At 48.8% G+C, this 27,981-nt stretch overlaps 1 protein-coding gene across 1 annotated transcript in view; it reads left to right on the top strand.

The window, feature by feature from the left end:
* The first annotated feature begins 301 nt into the window (after positions 1 to 301).
* BEND3 (BEN domain containing 3) overlaps positions 302 to 27,981 on the top strand; it is a 38,318-nt gene continuing 10,638 nt past the window's right edge. Inside the window, exons 1-3 of the mRNA XM_028510605.2 lie at positions 302 to 1,409; positions 15,499 to 15,547; positions 16,016 to 16,218. Coding sequence (XP_028366406.1) covers positions 15,511 to 15,547; positions 16,016 to 16,218 — 240 coding nt within the window. The 5' untranslated portion in view covers positions 302 to 1,409; positions 15,499 to 15,510. The remainder of the gene's footprint in view (positions 1,410 to 15,498; positions 15,548 to 16,015; positions 16,219 to 27,981) is intronic.

Below are 27,981 nucleotides of genomic sequence, written 5' to 3'. Positions count from 1 at the left end.
CAAGGATCCAGCATATGCCTTATTTTAAAATCTATTCTACCTATTCACTGACCACGCAGGGCTGGGCCACATGGCCCTCCTCTCTAGCAGCCAGTCAGCTGGGAGCAGCAGATGGGCTCATTTGCATTTTCCTTCTTACACTTCGATAGGCAAATTAAAGGATTTTTTTTTTTAAATTTACATTTTCGCTGTTAGCCTGAAATGTAAACGTGGTTTAACTGTTGGATTGGGCTTCTCCGACCCTCCCCACCACACCCACCCCTTAAAGTCACTGAGACTTGAGAAAATACCCGAGTGGTAGGTTGTATATTTATCAGGTTGAAATCTCCAGTTCGGAGTTACAGGAGTCTCGAGAATCAGCCTTTATTCAGATGGTGACTCGTGTTTTTCTATTTTAAGCGCTGGGTGCAGCTATCCCGTGGGTTTGTGTGTGGTATGTGGGTCTGTGAGCCCGCGCACTTCTGAATCTCTCACTTTGTAGCCTCAAAACTTCGGATTACAAGTAGAAGGCAGATTTTTAGCTCTCGAGCTCACAACAGAGGGCGGCTACTGCGCTGGGGGAGTGGCCAGAGCCAGCGTTTCCCAGCGCTCCGGTCGCTCTCCAACAGCCCTCGACTTCATGCTGGCTCTCAGGGCCACTGGGGTCCCTGCGCCCCTATGTCTTTGTGCCCAGCTCGGCGCGGGAACACCCGCCTGGGGGCCTAAGGAACCACGGAAATGCTAAGAATTCGGGAGAGGCGCGGGCGATAGGGGAGGGAACGCCCCCGCACAGTTGCCGTCCCGCGAAGAAAAAAAAAGTAAAAAAAGAGGCTTTTCAAGTCAAACTCCTGGGGTCTGAGAAACCACGTTTTAGATACATAAGTCGCGGAGGAGAGAACACACTGTGTGCAGGGATCAGTCATTGTTAGCCAGCGCTGCCCTGGAGCGCCGTGGGTGCGCGGCCTCCGCCCCACGCCCGGGCAACCGGCGCGGGCCCACGTGGAGCAGCGCGGCACCCGCCAAGCGCGCGGGGCCGCCTGGGTCCCCGGATTGCGCGCCCCAGCTCCCCGCCGCGGCCGTTCACGCCCGAGCGCCGCCGCTGGTCCCGCGTGTGCCCCGCTGAGGGGGAGGGGCGGGCCAGGGGTGGGGGCGGAGGGGTTGTGGTTCCAATGCGGCGGGGGCTCCTGTGTCCTTGTGCGGAAATGACACACGGAGTCCCGTCACGTCACGCGAGAGCGCAGCGCACGGACACACACAAAGAGAGGGGAAAATACACGGCGCCCGCCCGCCGCCCCCAGGAACTCCCCGGGCCGCCCCGGCCAGGCCGTCGCGCGAGTCCTCAGCTCCCCGGACCTGCGCTACCCCGCACCCCACGTGGCGCCCAAACTCGGCGCGGGCCCGCTCTGCAAAGTACAGAACTCGTGTCCCAGGTAAGCGCGGGGCGGACCAAGCTGGCTGCGCGGCGGCGGCAGCTCCAGGGCAGACGGACTAGAGAGTGGTGCAACATCCATGCCGGGGTGGGGGCGGGAGCAGGGGAGGGGACGCAAAGGGGGGCTGCCCTGAGCGCGCCCGGCGGGAGGAGCGCCTACCCCCGCGCAGGGACGTGCGGCCGAGCAAGCGCCCGGCGCCCACGGGCTCGCCGCGCCCATTGTGCTGCGCACCCCTTTGTGCCGTTCGGAACGCGGCAGCTCCATGGCGTCCCCGGGAGCACGCTCGCCGCGCGGGGGTGGGGGAGGCGCGGAGTGGAATAGTCCGTGCTGCCGCCGCTGCTGCTCCACTCGCGCCGTGCGCCGGCCCCGCTCCCCTGCCTGGCGCCGCGATGTAACAGCCGGGCCCGCCGGAAGGCTCTGTGGAGATCGCGGGGACTCGGTGCCCGCGCTCGGCCGGGCTGCGGCGGGGGACGTTTCGGCGTGAAGAAGGGGGTGTCTGAGCGGAACAGGGGGGCGGGGACTGTGGGGAGATGCCGAGCGGGGCGCGGGAGGCCAGGAGAGCCGGCGCTCGGAGGGACGCTACCTCCGGGGTCTGCAAATCGAGTGAGGCCGGCTCGCGGCGGTTGCCGCCGGGAGCGGACGGAGACGGGCCCCGCCGCCAGGGGGCGTAGCGCTCCTTCCCCGTCGTCCACGGCGCAGTTCGCGGTTCCCGCTGTCCGGGAGCTGGAGGGGGCCCGGTTCCTTTGGGTGTGCACCCTGGCTCTCGACAGGCCTTCACGGGCGGCCGCGACTGGAGCTTGGGGCTTTCGCCGCTGCCCCTGACCTCTCACTTTTGCTATTTTCGCAAACGTGATTACCCACGCAGACTTTGCCCTCTCCTTATCGGTGAGTTGTGCAGCAAACCCTAGGAAGACCTGTCTACCTAGACATACATTTTTTTAAAACCAGGTGTTTTCACAGAGGTAAAACGATTCCTCAGGTGGCCTATCGGAAAGAATTTTACGCACCAAAGCTAACCAGACAAGGGTGCGTGGAATAGTGGTCAACGCTTCAGAGTCGGAAATGTTCAATTTCTTTTTTTTTAAAGTAACTTTGGAGTGTTTAACGCACACGGGGCAATGTGTAGGGTGTCACAAAGTTAATGTTGCAGGAAACTGAGCTCTGGGCCTGATTTGGTATATAAAGAAGAGGGACAGAGGAAGCTCTTTTGCTTTCTACACCCCCAACCCTACTCCGCCCTTTTTTAAAAACAATGACCCCTACCTAGTTTGTGGGGTTTTATCACCGCACAGGACCCTGTTAGTTCCCTCACTCTCAATAATGAGATTTGTTCAAGATTTTGTATTTTAAGTTTTCCACCCCTAGCCACCACCTCAGTGTTTGATAACTTAGTAGGTGCTCAATAAACATTTGCTAAATGAATGGAGAGCTTCTTGGATTCCATTCCAAGATGGAAGGTGGGAGTCAGTGCAGCCTGTTACTGCTTGTGGGTTAACCTATCTGCACATGGCCCTTGAAGTGAAATTCATGGAGCCTTTAAAATTTGTCAGGTAAAAGCTCCTGCCACTGAATGTGGATTTTACCAGAGACACCATCTCCTTGTTGAAGTAATTTAAGAGAGAAGTTTTATATCCTCGCCACCACCACATACAAAGCACTAATAATTGCAACAGGCCAGTTAGGACCTAGCAGACAAGGTAGTCAGCATGCCAGTCTATTGAAGGGTATCACATCGACACACTTAATTAACACTTTCCCTTTTGGTGTCACTTCTAAGTTACTAAGCATCCCAAAGGAATAACAGAATTGTCTAATAATCAGGGAGAAGAAAATTGGAATCAACCATGGTAGAGGTTTGATTGGGTGATAATGTCCCACAGGAAAGAACGGCTTACCTGCCACTCTTCAGAGCTGTCCAGGAAGCCCCTGACTCACTGAGGAAAGAAACAACATGCATCTCAAATTTTATAATGTAGAAACACATGAAGGTTGCCGGCCAACAAAAACAGCGTGGTGGCAGTGTACGAGAGGCTAGGGTGCAGTGTTTTGTTTCTGGCACTTAATTTTGATGACAAGTGGAGAATTATGGTTGCCGTCCTTATTGTTCATTGTGCCCATTTTCTACTAACGTAAGTTTGGAGGGATTATTTGTAGAATTCATCTTTGGGGTGATGGAACTTTTTTGTGTCCTCTCATTGGTGCTTATAGGGAGGTATACCTGTGCCTTTTCACGGAACTGTACACCCTTCCCTCCAGAGAGTAAATTTGACTGTATGGTAATTTTTTTTAAATCCCATTTAAAGTCACATATAATGCATATGCCAGAAACAAGGATGTTTTAATGCGCTTTATGCACAGCGCCTTGCTCCTGCTGTTTCCTGCTCCTCCAGATGGGACAGTTGCTCTTCTCGCCCTTCTGATGCTCCAGTATATCCTGCAACGTTATTCTTTGAGCCCAAAGCTCTTGTGGTTTCTGGAACTAGCTGTCACACATGACCCACTCATGCCAAGCTAAGAGAGCTCTCCATGTGGCATCAGGCCTTCTGTGGAGAGGTGCTGTTCACTCGGGGTGGCGGTTCTATTCGTCACCCAATGACCAGACTTTTACAAACTGTTGTTTCAGAGCTGAGTTGTTCTCAGCAGCTTACCTGGTAACATGCCTTTCCTCCACTTTAATCCAACTTGCAACCCGTACAAAGTCAGCCCTCTTAGTAGTACAGTGTTTTGTTTAGAACCAATGGCCACTTTTCCTCTTCTCTGGCCTGATCTTCCACTACTATTGGCCAGTGAAACACAGTTGCATCAGTGTCTAAAGGGCATTGATTGCTCAGTTGAATAAATCACTTACTGATCTTATGTGCAGGGGGTTGATGGTTTGAGTATAAAGCTAGTAGATCAAAGGATGGAGGTTTGAGGGTGGGGTGGGCGTTAGTTTACACCACATTGTGCGCTGACTCTAATTAGCTTGTGTGGTCACAAGACAACAGACTTGAAAAAGTGGGAAGTACAGAGGAAACCCAGTTTACACCTCCTAGGAAAATTAGTCACCATTGTCCAGTCAGTCACATGGGTGGCTGCTGGGATGTGCTGGCCCTCTTTTCCTCCTTGACCCCCGGCTTCTGGGTGCCAAGGTTAAAGTTACAAGGTTAAAGTTACAAGTTACAAGGTTAAAGTTACAACCTCCTACCATTGGCACCTAAGGAGGTTGCCCTTCATGAGCCCAGGGAGCGCTTAAATTGAGTAGAATCCTTTTGCTGAGGAAGACATCAGGTTTAGTCACTTTCTGAAGACGCAGTGTCGGAAGGGTGAGACGCCAAGTCCCAGGCAGGCAGGGCTGTGTGGTTGCACTTCGCTGCCTGTGGAAAGATGAGGCTGTGCTCTGACTGAATAAGGAAGGCAGTGACAATTACAGCTTTGGAGAGACTCAGGGTAAATTGCCCTGGTTTTGTGAGGTCTGGCATTTTTCAAACAGCATGTGCAGATGTGTCTAAAAATAAAAACAAATTGTGAACATGTCCTGTGAGTCCCATGGGCAGGGTGCCACTGCCGAGAGGGCCGGGCTCTGAGAACCCCAAGACTCCCGGCCGTTCCTGGAGATTCAGAGACCGGTGTGAGAGTTCGTGGCCTGGGAACATTCTTCCTGTCCTTGGGGAGAGCGTTCCATGTGATGTCACCCTTCAGTTTCTTTGTTTCTTTCATTTGAAAGACAAGTCATACAAACCTTTCCAAAAGCTTTAAGTCATTTAATTTTAAGTTTTAAAAAGTAGTCACTGTTAAGATGCACTTCATACATCTTTTTTCTTTAAAAAAGGCTTTATAATAGGTAACATTTACTGAGTGCTGTGTGCCAAGGTACTTTCTTCTCGGTAGTTTTCACTAAAACTCTGAATGAGGTGGTGTGTGCAGCTCCATTTTGCAGAAAAACCAAGGTTTGGGTGGGTAGGGAACTTGCCCAGTGTTAGAAGTTAATTGGAAGTGGAGCTAGGGTTTGAACCCTTTTCTACCTGACCTTAAAGTTTAGTAGGGAATCCCATTTTCTGCGAGATCAGCTGCTGTAGTCTCCCTTGGCGGTCTGGGGCCCATGCGGCCAGTTGACTTGCTCCTGCATCGGACCCCGGCCTCCAGTGGGTGCTCAGCAGGAAAGGGCAGCCATGCCCCGCTGTGTCCCAGCTCTTCTTGGAAGGCTGGAACGAGCCCCTCAGGCCGAAGTGCACCACACTCCTTTCCCTCTCCTTGCTTTCTGCGGCGCCCTCCTCCAAGTGAGGCCCAGATTGCTTGGCCCCTGGTCCTCTCTCTGCAGAATGAGTGGGCCCTCGTGAAGACTGTGTGGGCTAACGTGTGAAACTGGTAGAGCGTGGGGCCAGTGTTCCGTGCATGTCAGCTGCTGTCCTCCTTTTCTTTGTTTCATTTTCAAAAATCAGCATGACCTGCTGGAGACGGGTGTCAGGAAGTCACATCGTGTGTGACCGTTGAGCCCTGGCTGACTGGCTTAGTTGGTTAGAGCGCCATCCCAATACGACAAGGCTGTGGGTTCAGTCCCCAGTCAGGGCACACACCAGAAACAACCAACGAATGCATAAATCAGTGGAACAACAAAGCGACCTCTCTCCTTCCCTTCCCTCCTTTCCCTCCCTTCCTCTCTCTGAAGTCAATTTTAAAAAATTACAAATCGTGAAACAATTGACCAAAGGATGAAGTAAGGTTTAGTTAGTTCCTAGTGGAACTTTTAAATCCCTGAGTGTGTTGATAGTGGCCTTTCAGATGGTTGGAGCATATTGTCTCTGCTGTACCTCTGTATGTGGCAGTGCTTCACAGCCACCATCCCCCTGGTCTCAGGTTCCAATCACATTCATCTTCTCGGGCTCACATTCCCAAGGAGACCTCCGTTCCCGGTGAGAGTTTGCATCACTGTATATCTGGAAATGTGACTTGGGAGGTGAGGATTTGCCGCCAAGTGTCCTGAGTTCAGGGCTGCCGGGCAGGAGCCAGCGTTCCCGGACCTGCACCGCAGCCCAGCGGTAAGTCCCAAGTGCAGTGGACGTTTCTGATTTAATGGGGCACAGTCCTGAGTCAGCTGGCTGGGATTTGAACCTTGGGGTTTCAGGAAGCCCAAGTACTTCCCATTTCTGGGCCTGCTGTTTGTCCTGTGTGACTCTGGGCCAGCCACAAGCCTCTGGCGCCTCTGATTAGCTCGATGCTGCTGCTCGCAGCGGAGGCCTGGTCTGGCTGATCCCCTGAGCGGCCGGCTCTAGGAGAACTTGGGAGAGGGGCACCCCAGGGCAGTCCCACCCCTATGGGCAGCGCTAGGGAGCGTTTCCTTTGGAAACCTGAGGGACATTTAGGGAAGAGACCAGTGACCCTTTGCCAGGGAATCACCATGCCAGGCGTCCCCTGCTCACCTTGCTGTGGCCTTGCACCCAGCTTTTAACACGGAAAGTTACCCCACAGCCAACAACTGCGTGACTCCTTCCTACCCACTTGTAACCAGTGACCTCACTATGCCCCTTCCTTTTTCTGTGGCCTGGCCACTTCTCCGCTCCCCAGACCTCCTCACCTTCTCTCTGCCCCCACTGCTGCCTGCCGCTTCACCCTGGCTGGAGCCAGGGACCCTGGAGCACACCTCCGACAGCCCAGTTTGGTCCACTTTCTAGGTGGAGTGAAAGGAGAGGGTCAGAACATCTCCCAGGGTGCTCAGTCACAAGAGAAGCCCGAAGAGGGGACCTCATGTAACAGCCGTCTGCCGTCCAGAATGCAGAAACCCAGCAGGGCAGGCATCAGGCCCCAGTCAGCCATGGAGCTGCTCTCCACTCCACGCAGCCTCCGACGGCCTGGCTGTTGGCACCCAGCTAGGACCGTGCGCACACCTGGGTTCATGATCCACCCCTCTCCACACGCTGAGGGGCTTCGTACACCTTCGGAGGCAGTCATTCAGGACCAGTTAGGGAGTGAAAGGTCTTCACTAGTTTGTCAGTTGTTGAAATGTAATGATTTGATTTTATATTCTTGCTCATTCCTGTTTTGTGGATGGAACTTAGAATGTGACCTGACAAATAAAGATTACTGTACTTCTTTTTTCATTTAAAAATTGCTTTTTTGCCCTGACTGGTGTGGCTCAGTGGGTTGGGCATCATCCTGCGAAGCAGAAGGTCACTGGTTCCGTCCTGGTCGGGGCACGTGTCTGGGTCGCAGCCAGGTCCCCACTGCGGGTGCGGGGAGACAGCTGGCCCAGGACGTTTCTCTTGCACATCGATGTCTCTCTCCCTTTCTCCCTCCCTTCTGCTCTCTCTAAAAATAAATAAATAAAATACTTAAAAATTAAAAAGAAAAAATCATAATCCTCCTAACTGGAAGTAATTACCATTCTTTGGGCATATTTCCTTCCAGCTGCTTTATGCCGTTTTTTATTATGTAGCTGAGACACCCCCATTGCTCTAGGACGTATGTTGTTATTGACTGGATAGCCCTGCAATGAACAATTGATTTTGAATCTTTACACATAATTTAATGCTCAGCTCTTTCTGTCAGTAGAGGTTTCTGAGTCACATGATGAGAAAATGTGTAGAGGTTGACTTCCTAACTTTTATAATAGAAACAGCAGGGGTGACCAATGGTGGTCTTGGTCCAGGTCACATTCAGTGCGCTGTCCCTTCCATTTTCTTTGCAACTTTTTGTGGAATTTGTCAGTCATCATGGCAGGTGGTTTGGAGGGCTCCCTCCGCACCAGGAGGAGTCTGACCCTGGAGCTCCGCCCGTGCTTCACCTGAGAACAGCTGTGAGATGAAAGGCCTCCTGGCCCAGGCTCTTGGCTTTGCCCTTGTGGCCGTGGCTCATTATGGTGACAACATATCATATTTGTCAAGTGTGTGAGGCTGTGTAAGTGGTGGAAAGATTTGATCTTAGGTCTTTATAAACTGAAGGTTGTGAGGAAGATCAAGATGTGCCCATTTGAACACTAACAAAGTTATTTTTGAAGAAGACCTCCCCCCTAGAATTATCTTGGATTAACATTTCTCCCCTGCAAAGGAAAAAAGTCTTGTAGGTATCTGTTAAAGTTTAAAATTACTTGTATCTAGAGCACCACATCGGAAGCATGGGTGGTCTTCTGCACAGCTGTGGCACGCAGGCTGTGTTTACTAGATGTGAGTGCGTTGTTATAGAAACCCTGGTGTAGTGTCTTCTAACCTGGGGGTTCTGACTGCTCTTTCCTTCCTGTCACTTTTATCTTCTGGTATTTACGCGTCCTCCCCTCCGACAGAAGTTCCCAGAGACCCGTCTTCATCCTCCAGGTCCTCCCAGGTGTTGGCTGTGATCCCTGTAGTAAGTGGTACGTTCGGTGGATTCCCTGCCTGCCGGGGCCCCGGGGCCACCAGAGCACCGGGCGGGGAGACAAGAAGCCATTTCTGACAGTGTGATCATCAGCTTGTTCCTACCCTTCCTGAGCCTCCGGCCCCATGCCTATAAAACAAGATGGTCTCTGAGGTCCCTTTGGCTCTAAAATTGTGCTTCAGTTTCCTCACTTGTAAGATGAGACAAACAAGAGTTTCTGCCTCGCAGGATGATTAGGTTAAGTGCACGGTGAAGCTCGTAGCGCAGCACCTTGCGCCCGGTGTAGGGTGCAGTGTGGTGAGCAGCTGGAAAGAAAGGCCACAGCAGGGCTTCTGCCTTCAGGAGCTTGACACCCCCCCCCCCCCCCCGACCCCCCAGGCTGGGACGGCCCTGTGCTCCTTCAGCGCGGCCTGCAGCAGGGGTGTCCCCTGTCCCCACGAATGTGCCCCTTACAGAGTTTTAGCCCTGCTCTCTCTTCCCAAAGAAATGGCTCCAAATCCTTGTCTCAAAATTTGCCTCTAGGGGAACTCAAACTAAAAAAAGACATAAAATTTCCATGATACATTAAGTGGGAGAAAAAAAGCAAGGAATGAGGATCTTAAACCTTTTATTCTCAGGATCGCTTTATACTCTTAAGATTTGTTGAGGACCCCAAAGAGCTTTTATTAATATGAGTTATATCTGTCAGTATTTACTGTGTTAGAAATTAAAACAAATATTTATTAATTTGTTTAATAATGACCATAATAAATTCAGTACAAGTTAATGTCAGTAACATCTTTTATGAAAATTAAGTATTCACCCCCCAAATCTTAGTGAAATGAATGGTATAATTTACATTTTTGCTGATCTCTTTAATCTCTGACTTAATAGAAGACAGCTGAGTTTTCAGAGCTGCCTCTGTGTTCAGTCTTCTGCAAACTTGTATATCACATAGCCTCAGGAAAATTCTGCTATACCCAGATGAGAAAAGGGGCAATGGCACCTCGGTGTTGTTATGAAAATAGTTTTGGCCCTGACTGGTGTGGGCCAGTTCTGCAAACTGAGAGGTCACCGGTTCAATTCCTGTGGGAGAGGCGACCATTCGATATCTCTCATGTCGATATTTTTCTCTTTCTCCTCCCTCCCTTCCCCTCCCTCAAAATAAATAAATAAATAATTTTTTTTTTTTTTTAATGAAAATAAGTTTGACCTTGTGGACCTCTCTGAAAGGGTCTTAGATGTACTAGTAAACTTGCTCTCCAAAAAGAAAGAAAAAAAATGCCCTGGTTGTAAAAGTGTCTATTTCCATGGTGTAAAATACTCTCACTATGGCTACTTTCAAGCTACCAACTTGACCCTACTGGTGGCAGGGTTGGGGGGAGAGACTATGTAAACCGCCAGTGGTGAGCCACGGTGCATGAAGCACACTGTGAGAACCACGGACACAGAATGTCCTCAGTAGGACATGTGGGGAAAATAACATGGGCGCTTCCAAGAGAGTGGCCTGGTGACTGGAGGACAGTGGACTTCTTAACCAAATATTCTTTTATAGCTTTTGAATATTGTTTTCATGTGCGTGTGTCACCTAGTCAAAAAGGGAACAAAAGATTTTGTGTCTTCTCTTCCTAAATTAACTCTAAAAATGTGAATATAAAAATATGACCTGTAATTGTAAATCTTTCCAGATTTTCCATTGCCTCGTGGCATCTCTTAGAATTGGTCGTTTCTAAGCACCAGTGAATGGTTCTCACTTCTCTGCCTTCTCTTCTTCTTTCTTCACGGATGTCTTCCCTCATCAGCCCCACTTCCTGCCCCAAGCCAGGGACATGCTGAGGTTCTCGGGATGTTCGGGGTTCAGATCCAGCCTCATCTCAGCATGAGGCCTGGGGGCAGCCCGGCCAGTTGTGGCATGTATGCCGCCAGTTTAAGCAACTTAGCCTTTGTAATTTGATATTTGAGTGGCTAAAGCATTTTACTTATGAACATTTGGGATTACCTTCTTACCTTCTCTTTTGTGCTTTTTGTAAACTGGAGACTTTTCTGGTGACTGTCTGACCTCCCCTCAGCCACAAACGAGATTACACCCGTGCACGGAAGGCCGAATGTTGCCCGTCTCACTCTTGCTGAAGGATAGCGACTGGGGAACGTCATACATACTCCTGCAAGCTCTGCGCCCTTGAAAACCTTTCTGTAACTATGGCAGTCACTTCACCTGAGGCTTCCTGAGCTCTTTGTTTGTTGTTTAAAAGGATTTCACTGAGATTAGCCCTATTTGAGAGTTATCTTCCATAGGTCATTGATGTCTCAGAACCTGTGCTGGCTTAGCTGGCTGGAGGCAGCAGCAAGCCACACAGGTCTCATTGACCCGTGTTCCCATCGTCCTTGGTTTTGGTCGGGGGTTTGGTCAGGGTTTCTTTTATAGCTTTTGAATATTGTTTTCATGTGCATGTGTCACCTAGCCAAAAAGGGAAAAAAAGATTTTGTGTCTTGTCTTCTCTTCCATGCAACAGCCACCCCACGAAAGCTGATTTTCAGGAACCGGAAAACCTACATTTTTGCTAATCTCTGTAATCTCTGGTTGCACAGGTTTTCTCACAGTCTGAGATGCGTGGTGAGAGGAGGAAGGTTTGGAAAAGGAGAGAATGTTAGAATGGGGAATTCTAGGAGGCCCGGCAGGCAGGGGGGATTGCAGTGCTCCTGTCCTGGGAAGGTGGGGGCTGTGCTGGCTGGAGGCTCCCACGTAACCTGTAGTTAAGTAGCGGAAGGAATTTCTGAGGCATGCTTGGCATCCGGATCCTTGGTATCCACCCAGGAGAAGCAACCCTGCGACCTTCAGGGTGCAGATCACCAGGAAGTGGAGATAGCACGTGGGTCCCCTTTCCACTCAGCCCTGACGTGGTTGGTGAGCTGTCGCTGCATTGGCTCAGGATGCCTGGAAGGGACCCACCTAGAGGGACATCCCTCTGGTAGAAACTTCTGTACTCTGGGCTGGAGTCTGTTTATAAGCACGGGGCACACTGGTTTTCCAGGTAGCTCCATGGAGATAAAAGGAGATTTGGATGCTCCAGCTGCTGTTGGAATGAGAACTCCAAGGCTGAAGAACCTCAACGGAAGATGGAGGATTCTGTTAGTATTGCTCTCCGGGTGGCTGGTGGGAGGGATTCGCAGACTCGGTTTTAGCCCTGGTCCTCCCTCTTACAGCTGTGCGACCCTGGCAACTGACCTGCCCTCTGTCTCCCCTTCCAATATTCAAATATTTTATTTCCTTAGTCAAAATGTAATATTTTCCAGCTTCAAGGACAAGTAAACATTGTGTATATTTACGGTATATGTGCTCAGTTTTCTTGTTGGTAGAATTGGGATTAAAACAGCGCAGGGTGAGCTGGAGGCGCAGGCTAGGCGGCCAGCGGTGTCCGCTCCAGGGCCGCAGATGTTAGTGAGGTCCCTCCCCCACTCAGGCCCCATTGAGTAGTCGTGGGTTTTCCAGGCCTTGCAAATAGGAAATTCCCCAGTTTCCCAAAGAGCAGGGCTTCTTGGCTGGCTGGGAGGGAAGCGGCCCACCGTTCTGTGTTCTGGGTCACTCCTGGGCTGGTCTAACATCTGTCGCTGGTCTATAAATGAACACAGGAATGTTTTCTCAGGCAGATGCACCCTGGGCACCCTGAGGCCTGTAAAGCTGCCCCCACCCTGCCCCACTCCTCCCGCGAGCCTTCCCAGCTCCCTCTGCTTCTCCTCGCACCACAGGTGGCCCCGATGTGTGCTCCTCCGGGATTTTCTGATACAACAACCATAGGAGCTCAGAATTCTGGTGCTGAGTCGCTTGCTGTCATGTCACATGTGGTGGTTCAGAAAATACCCTTCCTGCCCACTGCGTCACACCCAGGCAGCGACCACGCCCGGCCCCGGACTGCAGCCCCAAGCTGTCTGCCTCCTGGGCGGATGTAATGTTAGATGACCACACCGTCTTTGCTCAGCACTTGTGGTTCTCTCTCCTGTTTTTTGCATCAACTCCTAGTTTATTTTCTTCTTGGATTCACTTTTTTTTAATGCTTTTCTACTTAGCCAGAGTCTTTGTGGTTTTCTTTCACTATGACCCATTTCCCCCCACAAATAAATCATCCTCCACCTCCTCCCCTTCCCACCTTTTCTCTCCAGAATGTGCTGTTTTGTGCACTGCACCACTGTCTCCGCCAGCCGTCGTCTCACGCTGCTGCTCTCACCTCTGCCCTGGATCTGAGGGGCAGGGTCATGTGACCCTGTGGCAGGTTTCCAAGGGGAGTTGCCACACTTGGGCCTTCGGGTGAGGTCTGAAGTGCCTCTGCTTGAGAGGTCCCTGACTGGGCTGGGAATCGGGACACCTGAATTTCTGGCAAAGGTCGGTCATCCCCCCACCTTCTGAAATGCAGTCGTGTGCTTGACTTGTAAATGAGAAAGTCCCACCTACCTACCTGTGCCCCCCACCCCGACCCCCCAGAGACACCTAGATCGGGGATGTTATCAAACGTGAGGTTTCTTTGCCCGGGACACAGTGGAAGCTGCATTTGCTAGAACTCGCCTCTGGTAAGACGGCTCTCGGACTGCGGACACTCACCTGTTTATTTTCCCTCAGCATCACCTTCCGTGTCACCTTTTCTGGGTAGGAGGTAGTTTACTAAGTAGGAGTTATTTTTAGTGCTAATTTTGGTCTCAAATAAGTCTTAAATTTTCTTATTCATTCCTCTGAAAATTAGTGACACAGGGATGAGAGAAATTGTACCTGTGCCAAAGTTAACGGGACACGCGGGGAACCGTGTGTCACGCCATAAGGCCTGTGTAAGTGCTGCTGCTGTGAGTGCGTTCTGAAGTTACCCCGTGCCTGGGCCACCTGTGTGCACTCTCTGTCTCGTCCCGTCCCCAGCGTCCCTCCGCTCGCTGCCGTAAGTGGACCACAGACCATTTCGCGGCTACTCCGTGAACGGTTTACTGAACTCTGTAGATGGCATCCCTCTTCCATATTGAAATTTCTTTTTTTGAACAAAATTTATGTATGTATGTATGTATGTATGTATTTTCTTAAGATAGAGAGAGGAAGGGAGGAGGAGGGGGGAGGAGAAAGAGAGAGAAACGATGTGTTGTTCCGCTTACTGTGCATTCATTGGTTGACTCCTGTGTGTGCCCTGACTGGGGATGGGACCTGCAACCTTGGTGTATCAGGATGATGCTCTAACCAATTGAGCTACCTGTCCAGGGCTAGAAATTTCTTTCTTTTTTTCTAGAAACATTTTAAATTCTTGTGACTGGGGGTGGGAGTGGGGTACCAATGGCCCCGTGCATCAAGTGGCAGGATGCTGCTAAACACACAGGACAGGGACCCACAACAGAGGACTTCCTGGCCCAAAGGTCAATAGTGCTGAGGTTGAGAAACCGGACATAAGGGTTTGTTCTTCCTAAAACTGGCATCTTAGTGGCTGAAATGGTCCAGGGACGATAAGCTCTGCTGTTAGCACTGCCCTGTTATTTGAGTGGAAGGAACAGGGAACAATTGGGGATGCAGCTTGGGGATCCAGAGTTCTAACTTCTGACCCTGAAACCTGGAACGAACATGATTTACTGCTACAGGCAATAGAAATTTCTTAGGAGATGCTTCTTAGTCCTGCTCCCTTCTGATCCTTAACTGAAGTACCAGTGATACTTGCAGTCGGCGTGATCAGCTGTGGGAACCACACCCCTCAGGGTCGGCAGTGGAGGCTGTCACTCATGTTCTTTCCCACTACCGCGTTAATACCTTGTAGTTTGTACGGACAAGCTGTTAAGTAACTGGGGGGAAAGAATCCCAGAGACTTACTGGTGCTGTCAGTCATGGCGCCTGTTCCGTTGCAGCTGGGGCCGTGGGAGTCGGGGGCAGCTCTGCCCCGGACCCTGAGACCTGGACAGCGCACCTTCCGAGCACCCGTCTCATTCCCTCGTCAATAAAAAGGAAGGGCTTGAGCCAGATTGTGTGGCACTTGGGAGCTTTAAAACCCCACAGTGCCTTTTTCTCTGAAAGAGAAAGTTGTTTTTTGAAGGACCAGCACCATCCAATAAAAATGTAACACAAGCCACACGGGTCATTTTAAGTTTTCTAGTAGCCACATTACAAAAAGGTGAGATTGTTTTTAACAAAATATTTTAGTTAGCCCAACCCAAAATATTATCATTTCAACATGCAACCAGTATAAAAAATTATTGATGAGATAGTTTACATTCTTTTCTGCTGTGCTAAGTCTCGGGAGTCCAGAATGCGTGTTTCCATTGGGACCAGCCATGCCTCCTGTCCTCAGTAGCTGTGTGACTGGGGGCTGCGCCCGTGGGCAGCACTGGTCTCTGCGGACTGTCTGGAGTCCTACCACCCCAGCTCGGGTCCACAGCGCCCACAGCTCGCATCCTTGGTCAGCCTTTTCATTGTTGTGGCTGGAATGTGTAAAGCGGGGACTAACAGCTTGCTGGAACCAGAGTCCATGAAAAGACTTGATTTCCGTGAATAACGTCCCCCCAGCTCTGTAAGTGCCCTCGGTCGATGCTGTGAGACACGTTTTGCCCACATAAAGTTTTGGAGAAGCGCTCCTAGCAGGCCTGGCTGCTTTGAGCGACTGCAAATGAGAATAAGATGTGATTTTCCATAATGTTGCAGAGCAGGGTGGACTCCACCTTCTACTCCATGGAGCCAGCAGGGTTGGGAGGGGAGGGAGTTTCTCACGGGAAGGGAAAGGTAAGAAATAAATCAAGCAGTAAATCAGGACGTTGTCTTTGTCTTTTCATGTAGTGGGACTAGAAGATGAACTCAACTGAATTCAATGAAGATGTAGAAGAAGGTAAAATCCCTTATTAAAAATTATCTTTAATATTTTATTGGGTCGTATATTCACATGGTTCAGACATATTGAAATATAAAAAGATACAAAATGAAGTCTCCCACCACTGATTCCCCTCCCCCTCCCCCTCGCACCTTATCTTATATGCCTTTCAAGAGCTATTTTCTTTAAAAGTATGTTGAAAATATAGTATTTGTCTCCCTGCATCTCCTCTCCTTCCAGCCCCCCAAAAAGACTTTAAAACGAGTTCGAGCAAAACGGTCTCGGAACATGGTTTTATTGGATAGCACTAGTGCGGCGAGATGAAAATGGCGGGGTTGGAAGGTGCAGCCTCACTCTGGCCACACTTGACTGTCTGAGCGCAGTGTCAGAGGGTGGCCCGCAAACAGCCTGTCACTCGGGGACCCTGCTGGCCTCTGAGCAGCCCAGTGGTCTCTCCCGCTGAGCCCTGTCTCTTCTCTGCCACAGTTCTAAAAAATAACACTGTGAAAGTGGAGACGGAGGCCGAAGATGCTGCCCTGGACTGCTCAGTGAATTCCAGGTCTTTGGAGAAGTACCCTCTGGACAGCGTCTTCACCGCCCTGCAGGACTCCAGCAAGCGGAAGCAGCTGGGCAGCGAGGGCCAGCCAGACCCTGTCTCCAGCGTGAAGAGGCGGCGGCTGATCCCCGAGGTGAGGACCCGGCCCCTTCTATGTCTGCTTGGGCTCTAACCCTCTGATGGGACACAGCCCCTACTCATGGGCAACTCCTAAGCCCCTGAGTGTGAGAAGGCTTTCATTTTAGCTGCCCCCTCTCTGACTGAAGTGTCTAGAAAGTGTCCTTAACTGGAATCTTGTCTGTTTCTGGGTTCAGTAGTGGGGAAGGGAGTCTTCACAAGCATCTGCTTGTGAAGGCAAGAACTTACTAATGGCAAGCCTACATTCTACATAGTACACCCTTAACACAGATTCCTCTAAAAGGGCCGAGGGCTAGCAGGTCTTTTCCTAAATCAAACCCATCTTTTATGTCTGTCAGGGGAGTTTGTTACCTAAAGAAACTTTTCAGTGAATCTTTTTGTAAAGTGGAGAATTCTATATCATACCTGTTATTCTGAAGTTACCTAATTTATGAGCTTGCTTTATTTCTTTTTTAAGATTTTATTTATTTACTTTTAGAGAGGAGGAAGGGAATGAGAAAGAGATGGAGAGAAACATTGATGTGTGAGTGATACATTGATCAGTTGCCGTGCAAAAAGGGGACCTGGCCTGCAACCCAGGCATGTGCCCTGACCAGGAATTGAACCAGTAACCTTTTGGTTCATGGGCCTGCACTCAATCCAAGGAGCTACTCCAGCCAGGGCAAACTTGCTTTATTTGTCAGTCACCTGCTGGTTATATTGAACTTTGCTAAATTCTGCGAGAGAAAATGGAGCCTATCTCGTGGCCCCGTCTAGCAGCCTGTAGTCCAGATGCAAGTAAGACATGTATGTAGAGGAGTGAAGGCCACAGGGAGAGGCAGCGCTGGGAGACGAGGAGGGGCGCGGCGGGGATGTCTTGTCCGCCAGCCTCCCCGTGGACCAGCAGATTACACCTCACAAACTCTTAGGACATTTTCCCAAACTCTCCAACCCAACCCACCCCCCTACACACATATACACACACTGTCTTTGGGGGACCCAGATAGTTATTTCAGCTTCTGCACGTCTGTCCAAAAGAGGCCCCCTTTTCAAGGCTCGTTATCATTCGCCAGAACACCATGGAGTATCAGCCCGGGACTCTGGGTCGTTACTGGTTTGCTTTAATTCTCCTCTGTTAGAGTCTAGGGCAGATCCACAATAAATTGGGGATTTACGGATTTTAGAGACTGAGTCTTCAGTAAGTAAAAGGATCCTTTAAGTGGAAAAATGATGTGGTTAAGATTTTCACCAGGATTTAAATATGCATGTTCACATTACATTATAATGACGGCTGACCTGCGTTCCACATCATGGAACGTGGATCGATTGTCTATCTGTCTAGGCTCTCTCCCTGAAACCACTGTATTGACATATGATTCACATACTATACAATCTACCATTTCAACTTGTACAGTCCAGTGGTTTTTCATATGTTCACAGAATTGAGCAACCACCACCACAGTTAATTTTAGAGCAGTTTCATCACCCCATAGGGAAGTCCTATACCCATTAGCAATCACTCCCCATTCATCCTTCCTCCTGCTCCTGACAACAGACCTATTTTTCATCTCCTTGGATTTGCCTCTTATCAACATTCGTTATAATTGGAATTACAGAATATGTGACCTTTCATGTCTGGTTTCTTGTGCTTAGCAGATGTTTATAAGGTTCATCCATGCTAGAGCACATATTAGTACTTCATTCCTTTTCGTGGCCGAATAATATTCCATTGTATGAATATACCAGATTTGGTTTATCCACTCATTAGTTGACGGACATTTGTGTTCTTTTCACTTTTTGATCATTATAAGCAATACATTTTTAAAAATCTATAAAGCCCAGGAAAAAAGTTGAATTCTTTGTATTACGTCTCTGAGGACTGATCAGAAACGTGCCACCCGTTCCCTGGCTGCCTAAAGCAGCCACTCACTGGCTGCGCACCTCTGGTCCTGGGGCGTCGTGCCGTGTGAACGACAGTGTCCAGTGCAGTGAGTAGTGGCCTCAGGTTAAGTCTCAGATTTCTGTCTGCTGAGATGCTTGTTGAGGCAAATGAAAGGTACAGGATGGTTAGAATAGTTTCTTTAAAAAACATTTAACCATTTGCTTTTTATTATTTTTTTTAAATATATTTTATTGGTTATGCTATTACAGTTGCCCCATTTTTCCCCCCTTTACTCTCCTCCGCCCTGCACACCCACTCCCACCCACATTCCTCTCCTTTAGTTCATGTCCATGGATCGTACATATAAGTTCTTTGGCTTCTACATTTCCCATACTATTCTTATTCTCCCCCTGTCTATTTTCTACCTACATTCTATGCTACTTATTCTCTGTACCTTTTCCCCCTTTCTACTCCTCCCACTCCCCTGTTACTAACCCTCTATGTGATCTCCATTTCTGTGGTTCTATTCCTGTTCTACTCGTTTGCTTAGTTTGCTTTTGTTTTAGGTGTGGTTCTTCATAATTGTGAGTTTGCTGTCATTTTACTGTACATGTTTTTTTATCTTCTTTTTCTTAGATAAGTCCCTTTAACATTTCATAAAGTAAGGGGTTGGTGATGATGAACTCCTTTAACTTGTTCTTACCTGAGAAGCACTTTATTTGCCCTTCCCTTCTAAATGAAAGCGTTGCTGGATAGAGCAGTCTTGGATGTAGATCCTTGCCTTTCATGACTTCTTGGAATACTTCTTGGAATACTTGGAATACTTCTTTCCAGCCCCTTCTTGCCTGCAAGGTCTCTTTTGAGAAATCAGCTGACAGTCTGATGGGAGCTCCTTTGTAAGTAACTGCCTCCTTATCTCTTGCTGCTTCTAGGATTCTCTCCTTCATTTTTACCTTGGCTAATGTAATTATGATGTGCCTTGATGTGTTCCTTCTTGGGTCCAACTTCTTTGGGACTCTCTGAGCTTCCTGGACTTCCTGGAAGTCTATTTCCCTTGCCAGAGTTGGGGAAGTTCTCCTTCATTATTTTTTCAAATAAGTTTTCCACTTGTTGCTCTTCCTCTTCCCCTTCTGGTACCCCTATAATTTGGATGTTGGAATGTTTAAAGATGTCCTGGAGGTTCCTAAGCTTCTCCTCATTTTTTTGAATTCTTATTTCTCCATTCTTTTCTGTTTGGTTGATTCTTTCTTCCTTCTGGTCCACTCTATTGTTTTGAGTCCCAGTTTCCTTCCCATCACTATTGGTTCCCTGTGCATTTTCCTTCATTTCTCTTATCATAGCCTGCATTTGTTCATCTAATTCATGACCATATTCAACCAATTCTGTGAATATCCTGATCACCAGTGCTTTGAACTGTGCATCTGATAGGCTGGCTATCTGTTGGTCGCTTAAAAGTATTAACTCTGGGGCTTTGATTTGTATTTCCATTTGAGCCATTTTTGGCGGGGGGGGTCTGGTCACGCCTGTTACATAGTAAGGGGCGGAGCCTTAGGTGTCCTCCAGGGCAGGGCAACCTAGTCGCATGGGTTGTGACATTGTATGTGGGGGTGGGGTCCGAGAGGAAACAATGGTGCTTGCTCCTCTTTCTGTCAGATTTCAGCACGTCCACCACTTCTCCCAAGCAAATTGGGCCTTTCTGGTTCTGATTCTCGTTTGAGTGGGCTTGTGCACGTTCTAGGACTCGGTGGGTCTTTCCAACGCACTCTCCTGTGAGGCTGGGAGTCTTTCCCTGCACCTCAACCCCCACAGCTGTTTTCAGTCAGTGTCCCAAGTCTCTATTTGCTGGCGCTGGGACCCTGGGTTGTGTGGTCTGTCTCTCTGCCCGATTTCACCTGGTTTATCTGCATGTGAATGTGGCCTGGATAGCCAGGTGCCTTGTGAGCATTGTCTCGCTTCACAGTCGCCGCCTCACTGGGTCTGCCAGCTGCCTGTGCGCCTGGGATGCGTTAGGCATCTGGTGCCACTACGTTTTGTGTCGAGACCCCTCTCCACCTGGCTGCCCATCTCCACCCCTCCTACTGGTTTGCATGAATGTGTATATTGTAACTCCTTGGTTTTCCGACTTCCATACAGTTCAATTTTCTGTCAGACCTGGTTGTTACCTTGTTTCTAAATTGTTGCTGACCTTCTTTTGGTTGTGCGAGGAGGCACAGTGTGTCTACCTACGCCTTCATCTTGGCCGGAAGACTCTCCTCATTTTTTTAAATTCTTGTTTCTTCATTCTTCTCTGTTTGGATGTTTCTTTCTTCCTTCTGGTCCACATCGTTGATTTGAGTCCTGGTTTCCTTCCCATCACTGTTGGTTCCTTGTATATTTTCCTTCATTTCACGTAGCGTAGCCTTCATTTTTTCATTTAATTTGTGACAAAATTCAACCAATTCTGTGAAAATCCTGATTACCAGTGTTTTGAACTGTGCATCTGATAGGTCGGCTATCTCTTCGCTGCTTAGTTGCATTTGTTCTGGAGCTTTGATCTGTTCTTTCATTTGGGCAATTTTTTGTCTTGACGCACCTGTTATGTATGAGGGGCAGAGCCTTAGGTGTTCACCAGGGCGGGTAACTCAGTTGCTGGGTTGTGACACTGTATGTGGGGGAGGGTCCGAGAAGGAACAATGGTGCTTTTTTGGCTCTCTGCCGGATTTCAATCACTTCCCCCACTTCTCACAAGCAAAGTGGGCCCTTCTGGTGCTGATTCCCGAGTGGATGGGCCTGTGTATGTTCTAGGACCCCGTGGGTCTCTCCAATGAACTCTCCTGTGGGGCTGGGAGTCTCTCCTGCTGCTGCCTCAGTCCCCACAGGTGTTTTCAATCAGAGGTTTGGAGGCTTTATTTCCCCGCACTGGGGCCCTGGCTGGCTCAGTCTGTTTTGCTCCCCAGTTGTTCCTCCGAGTTTAGCTGCATTCAAATGTGGAACCACCCAGTCTGCAATCACCACCTCTCGGGATCCACCACCCGCCGCCTTGCCTCTAGTCCTCTCCACCCAGCTGCCCATCTCCGCCCCTCTTACCAGTCTGGATGAATGTTTCTTCTTTAACTCCTTGGTTGTCAGAGGTGCATGCAGTTCGATTTTCTGGCAGTTCTCGTGGTTTTTTGTTTTTAAATTGTTGTCCTTTTGGTTGTGTGAGGAGGCACAGTGTGTCTACCTACGCCTCCATCTTGGCTGGAAGTCTGCTTTTTTATGTTTCACTTTAAGGCATAACTTATCATCCTTTTCCATAATGATTGGTATTCAGGTGTTCTGTGCTTTTGTACTATTACAAACAGTGCCACAAGACCCTCTGTGTACACGTACCTCGTGCCCCTCCATGAGCGTTTCTGTGGGCTGCGTTCCTAGAGGTGATTCTGAGAGTGCTGAGGAGTTTGAGAAGCACTCTTAAGTTCCCAAAGGAACTTCTGGAAAACACTTTCTTCTGTTTGTCATCTGCTTGTGATCAGTGCTACAAAACCCTTCACGTTTGTGAGCAAAGCCAGAGTTCAAGAAGTGGGACACAGAGTTGAATCTGTGGATTCATTTTTGCTGTGTAACAACCGCCCCTTCCCCCCAAAAAAACCCAACTTGAAACAACCACAATTTTCTTCAAAATCGTGTGGGTCACTGGGGGTTCCTTTGGTTCGGCCTGATGTGGGAGGGGTGAGGTGGTCCGGGACCTGCCCTGGGCTGGTGGGGATGACGGCAGCTTCCCCTGGGCACTCACTCAACCCCCGGGACGCCAGTCCAGGCTTGTTCACAGGACACGGAACAGTTCCCGGGAGTCAGACCGGACAAGCTCCGGAGGGCAGACTCTTCAGGCCTCTGCCTGCGTCACATTTGCTGATGTCCTGCTGGTCAAAGCAAGTCGTGTGGCCAAGTGTAGACAAACAGGGTGGGAAAGTAGGCTCCCTCCTGACGGTAGGAGCACGAGGTCCCATTGCAAAGAGGCTTTCCCCCAGGGTGGGGGAACTAGTGCGGCCATTTTTATGAGCAATCCTCCGCAGTAAGAAATGACAACCTCCACACGGAGAAGGAATTCTGACCAAGTGAATCCCAGGTTGTGGCCTTTGTGGACAGCTCCAGGTGGTCCCACTGCCTCCCTCCTGCAAACGGTGTGACGCTTTATCCCTCCATTCAGTGCAATTTTGTTGTCATGGCCTCACAGAGAAGGGAGCATCTTCATATTCTTGGAGCAGAAAGGTAAAGAGAAGGTTCTCATGATGTGTGTTTTACTTGAGTCCTTCAGTATTTGAAGCAAATCAGAAAAGATCCGGCACTGGGTTAGAACCCCAGCGAGGCTTCTGGGGGAGGGGTCGCCCGCACGTCACCTGAATGATGCGATGGGTTTCGAATGATGGGTTTCAAATGCTCGTGACCCTCTGGTGAGACAGCCGGCTTTGTCAGGCCAGAGCTTCAGGCATCAGCCAGGATTTCTAGCTCATTCAGAGAAAGGGGAACCAAAGTGTACTTGAATATTTCTAATATGACTGGTCCAGTTTACTTATTTAATTGGTCACATATGTTTGCTTTTCAGTGGATTTGCTGAAATTCTGACCCATTCATTATATTTTGGCAAGGAAAAGAGATGTTTAGTCCTGGATTTTATTTTGGGTGTTTTATTAGCTTTGTTCATTTTCCTTAGTGTATATTAAGTGAGGTTGGTATTTCTGCACACCTTTCTGTTCTATTAAAAAGAATGTAAATAAAACCTTTGGAAATTCTTGAGCTCCTTGTAGAAAGGTGACAGACATGTGCTTTCAAGGCAGTATTTCCTTCTAAAGCTTGGGTATGTTGATTTGTCAGTAAACCAGTAGCCTCAGAACCCTGGGAACTTCAGAACAATCCATCAGTTTTAGGAAATATAGTATATGTTGATTTTTCAAAATGGTACTGGTTCTAATTCAGAGTGAATAGTCCTTTATCCTTCTCCCCCTGAATTTTCTCTGCTCCTTCTTATATATGTGGTAGGGGGTGGAGGTGGAGGTGAGTACGTGCGGCTTTAAGCACTTTCATCATAGGGTGGGACCAGAGGAGCCAGGAGGCAGAAACAAGCACTAATGAAAAAGGTAGAAGGGAAGTGCTTTAACGGTTTTGGGGCTGGGCGTGAGAGGGGGTTCGGGGGGCATAAATGGTGGAAGGGGGAGACTTGACTTGGTGTGGTGAACACAATACAATATACAGATGATGTATTATGGAATTGTACACCTGAAACCTTTATAATTTTATTAACCCATGTCAGCCCAATAGATTCATTAAAGATTTTTTTTAAAGTCCAAGAAAGCCCTGGTGGATGTGGCTCAATGGGTTGAGTGTCTGCTTGCGAACCAAAAGATCACCAGTATGATTGCCAGTCAGGGCACATGCCTGGGTCATGGGTCAGGTCCCTGGTTAGGGGCACACAAGAGGCAACTGATTGATGTTTCTCTTGCACATCAAGGTTTCTCTGAATTTTCTTAAATTTTATTTTAATTATTGTTCAAGTACAATTTTCTATTTTTTACTCCCACCCCGGCCCACCTACCCAGCCCTCCCCACCTCCCTTCCATTTCCACCCACCTCTAGTGTTTGTCCATGTGTCCTTTATACTTGTTTCTGTAGGTTTCTCTGAATTTCTTTCTCCCTCCCTTCCTTTCTCTCAAAAAAATAAATAAAATCTTTTTAAAAATTAAAGGTTAAAAAAAACTACATTGGGGAACATTATGCTAAGTGAAATAAGCCAGTCAGAGAAAGACAAATACCATATTGATTTCACTCATATGTGGAATCTAATGAACAAACTGAACTGACAAGGAAAGTGGAGAGACTCATAGATGGAGAGCAGGATGACAGCTAAGGGGAGAGGAAGTCAGGGGGTAGAGGGACTGAGCAAAAAGGAAAAAGGACTCATGGACATGGACAACAGTGTGCTGATTACTAGGGGAGGGGAGTATAATGGGAAAAAATATAGTAAAGATTTAATTTTTTAAAGGATCTTATTTATTTATTTTTTAGAGAGGAAAGGGAAGGAGAGAAACATCAATGTTCAGTTGCCTCTCACTCACCCCCTACTGGGGTCCTGGCCCGCAACCAGTCACGTGCTATGACTGGGAATCAAACTGGTGACTCTTTGCTTCACAGGCTGATGCTCAATCCACTGAGCCACCAACTAGGGGTGGGTTAAATTAAAAAAAAAACAACAACCCTGTTACTGTGTACCTACTTGGCAAATGCCACCGTTCCTTATTTCATTTATTCATGTAACAAATCAATGATGAAAGGATTAATATCTTCACGAGACAGATGATCAAACTCAGGCATGTAAGTTAAAATAAAGTTCCAGGAGGCCAGTGGGTCTGCCTTGTTCCTGGTGTAGAGTGATTGGGACACTCTGCTCCCTGCTCACTGTCTGGGGAGCTGAGCCCCACCTTCTCCGATCCAACCCATAGAAACAGTAAATACCAGAAGGAGTCAAGATTCTGGAGTCAGATAAGGGGCAGTTCACCGTGGGGCCTTTGCCAGTGAGTGACCCCCTACACTCAGGTTCCTCCACGGTGATGAGGGATGACTCTGCTCGCTCATTAGTTTTCTTTTTTCTTTTAAGATTTTATTTATTTTTAGAGAGGGAAGGGAGGGAGAAAGAGAGAGAGAGAAACATCAATGTGCAGTTGCTGGGGGCCGCGGCCTGCAACCCAGGCATGTGCCCTGACTGGGACTCGAACCTGCGACACTTTGGTTCACAGCCCGCGCTCAATCCACTGAGCTACGCCAGCCAGGGCTGTTAGTTTTCTGTGTAGATCATTGAGATACCCATGCAAGCAACCCAGCACAGGGTGTGTGTGACCCAGGTCAGCCTTCAGTGATGTTTACTTATATCTAGCTCCACCTCTTGTGGTCAGTATTCAGCTGCCTCCCTCCAAGGGAAGCCATCTGGTGTGCTCTAGGGCACCCCAGGCCTTAGCACCCTTGATTCAGAACACCATTCAAGTCGGAACATAGACCACCTTCCATCTTCTTCCCTCAAACCCAAAGGAAGAGGAGGAGGGCGGGGGAGGTATCATTTGAGTGGTAGCTCCGGTGCCAAAAGTGTGTCCCATGCAGACTCTATCAGGGATGGTGACTTGTTTATGAGTGACATTTCATACAATACTAAGAAGAAAAATAAAATCTCCCTCAAAAATTTTAACAAAAGGCTATGTAAAGACTTATTTGGCACCTCCACTGGAAAAGGCTTCATAGCCAAACACAGCAGATGTGGAAGGTGAGTAGCCAACGTTTTTATTGGTAATCATCTCTTTGCTCACAGAAGTGGGGGGATACTCAAGAACTGTATGCCAGGCAGAAGTTAGCTTTGTTTTCCTGGAGGGTTTTGTTTCTGTGTTTGTTTTTAATCCTAAAGTGTCACTGTGGTTTGTTTTTCAATCAGAGGACAGCTGTGGTGTCTCGTTCATTCGGTGCAAATGTACTGAACACCTCCTCAGTGTCGGTTACCATGGCACCAGCCGGAGAGTTGTAAGTTTGCACAGCCACCGCAGCAGACAGGTGTCACGGCCATTCCCATTTTCTTGAGGCTCAGAAGTCAGCACTACCGAGCCCGCTCCGTTCCTAGCGGTGCCCTTACATGCCGTGGTGGCCCCGAGGGCTGCGGGACGTTTGTAAGTTGCTGTGAGAAGAAGCCTGTGAGGATGTCCTGCCCTGAAATTTGGTGGTCCGTTCTTTTTTCCCTCCCTTCCATTATAGTTGTCTTCTCTCTCCAGATTCTTTTTCAGGCGTCATAGCACATTCTCGATCCTTATTGTATGCTTGTTGGCAGTATGAGGATGATCTGAATGGGAAAAGCCGTGAGGGCAAAGGTCATGTTTGCCTTGTTCCCTGTGTGCCCGTGGCCAGCACAGTGCCGGCTGTGTCGGGCACTCAGTAATATTTGCTTACTGGCTCTGTGTGGTAGGGAGCTCCTCCATACCTTATTGCTAAACTATATCTGATCAATCGATGATTATGGTGGTGATGATATGAAGAAGGAGAGAAAAGTTCTGTTGAAAATGAAAAAGGTAAGCATCACTCTGCCTCAGTTTTTTGGAGGGGGGGTGATGCAAGCCCCCTAGATGGCATGTCACATGGTCCCCCCTTGATGCCACATTAGTTCTCAGCCCCCTACTCTCTAGGAAGGCATGCTGCTTTCCTGGTGTTCCCATTAGCTGGCTCTCTGGACACCATTTAGCAACTCATCATTTGTTGAACAGAGTTTAGTGACTGCTCTTAGAGGGTTTGGAGTCCCGAGACAGCTGTTTAATCCCAGGAGCACCTCCACGGTGACCTAGTCCCTGGGATGTCTCTGAGCATGTGGAATCTTCCCTAAACTTGCCCCTCACTTGTATGTGGAACATCAACCTCTTTCTGTTTAAATTCTCCAGCTGAGAGATTTGGGCATCCCCTCTTAGGTCTGAGGGTGCTGGTGGTGGGTGAAATTCCCCGATCCAATCCAGGACAGACGCTGGCACTGCGGAGCTGAGCGATGCCGCAGAGTTCCCATATGGTTGGAAGATGAGCCTTGGAGAACTGCGAAGGTGTCAGCCAGACACCCAGTGCCAAGTAGCACAGATTTAAAGATTTCTTGATACTCTAGACAGCGGAGCAGAGATTTTATCAGCAGCCGCAAATGCAGCCAGCCCATCGTCGCCTTGTCAGCGTGTGTGGAATAGATTAGAGCGCTGAGTTGACAGGACACCCGTGTGGGGACACCTAAGAACCTCCTCTTCGGTGCTTGTGTTGTGTTTCCTGGCGAACTGTGTATCCGAGGTCTCTGGGAGTGAGGAATGTTGCCCTCTACTGGGACTCTAACTGAGTTTTTTATTCAAGCAAGTTAGCCAAAAATGTTTCAGTTGGTGGCAGTGTTTCTAATATGCTTGGTAGAAACGGAAATATTTTTATTAATGAGGCAGAATATTGAGAATTATAGGGGGGATTTCCAGTTCCCACATACTCTGGCCTCCCGCCTGCTCCAGGGAGGTGGGGGTGCCAACAACTCCTGTTTGTTGGTGGTATTCAGACAATTCAGGCAGAAACTTTTCCCTCTGCTCACTGTCTGCGCTGGGGATTAATTAGGTCAGAGCTCCCTCTAGAACAGGTACCCCTGCTGCGTGGAGGTTGAGTTTCTGGTGATCTCTCTGCACAGAACCTTTTTAAAAGTGTTAATGAAGTCACTTGTCAAGCAAAGATGACCCCTGTTCTAAAGTCACTCCTAATGCAGTGATGGTTTCTTTGATGACGGGCATCACAGACTCCAATTTCTGTGCACGTGGGTAAAACCTCACGGCAGTCTCATGATTGGGACCTCCAGAACTATTTTGGTGGACTAGAATTTAATGGTGAATGAGTCTCTAAAAGTCTAACTTCCAGTCTGCAGGAATTAGCAAGCAAGGCACTTTGAACTTATGTGGACCATGCTGCTTTTCCGCAGTGACCCAGAGCCATAAACCCACCTTTGAGAGAAGTACAGCTCTCATGTGTGGGTTTATATGTAATTATGTAGGTGCACACAAGGGATATGGAATAAAACTTTCCCAAATTTAATTACTGAGTGTGGTGCACTCTGGTATTTTCTTTCTTTCTTCCTGCCCCTTTTTTTCTCCACACTTCCTCCTGCCCTCCCTCTGTCTTCTCATGCTAGCCGTGATCCATCACGTCAGCATCCCCACTTGCAAATGGCTCACGACCCACCGCTCCAAACGCACTGCATTAGGAGTAAAGACTTTCAACCCCTTCTGTCCCTCCCTTTTTCCAGATTTCTGATGTGCCGGGGAGAGGGGGCTTCCTCCCTTCCTCCTTTTCTTCCTAATCCTTTGCTTTCTGCCAGAGAGCGGAACAAAAAAACATATGAAGAGCTTAAAA

Source organism: Phyllostomus discolor, chromosome 4 (genome assembly GCF_004126475.2).
Source record: "Phyllostomus discolor isolate MPI-MPIP mPhyDis1 chromosome 4, mPhyDis1.pri.v3, whole genome shotgun sequence".
Taxonomy (NCBI): Eukaryota; Metazoa; Chordata; class Mammalia; order Chiroptera; family Phyllostomidae; genus Phyllostomus; species Phyllostomus discolor.
Note: the sequence above shows the minus strand (reverse complement) of the source record. Positions and strands in the feature narration are given on the sequence as shown.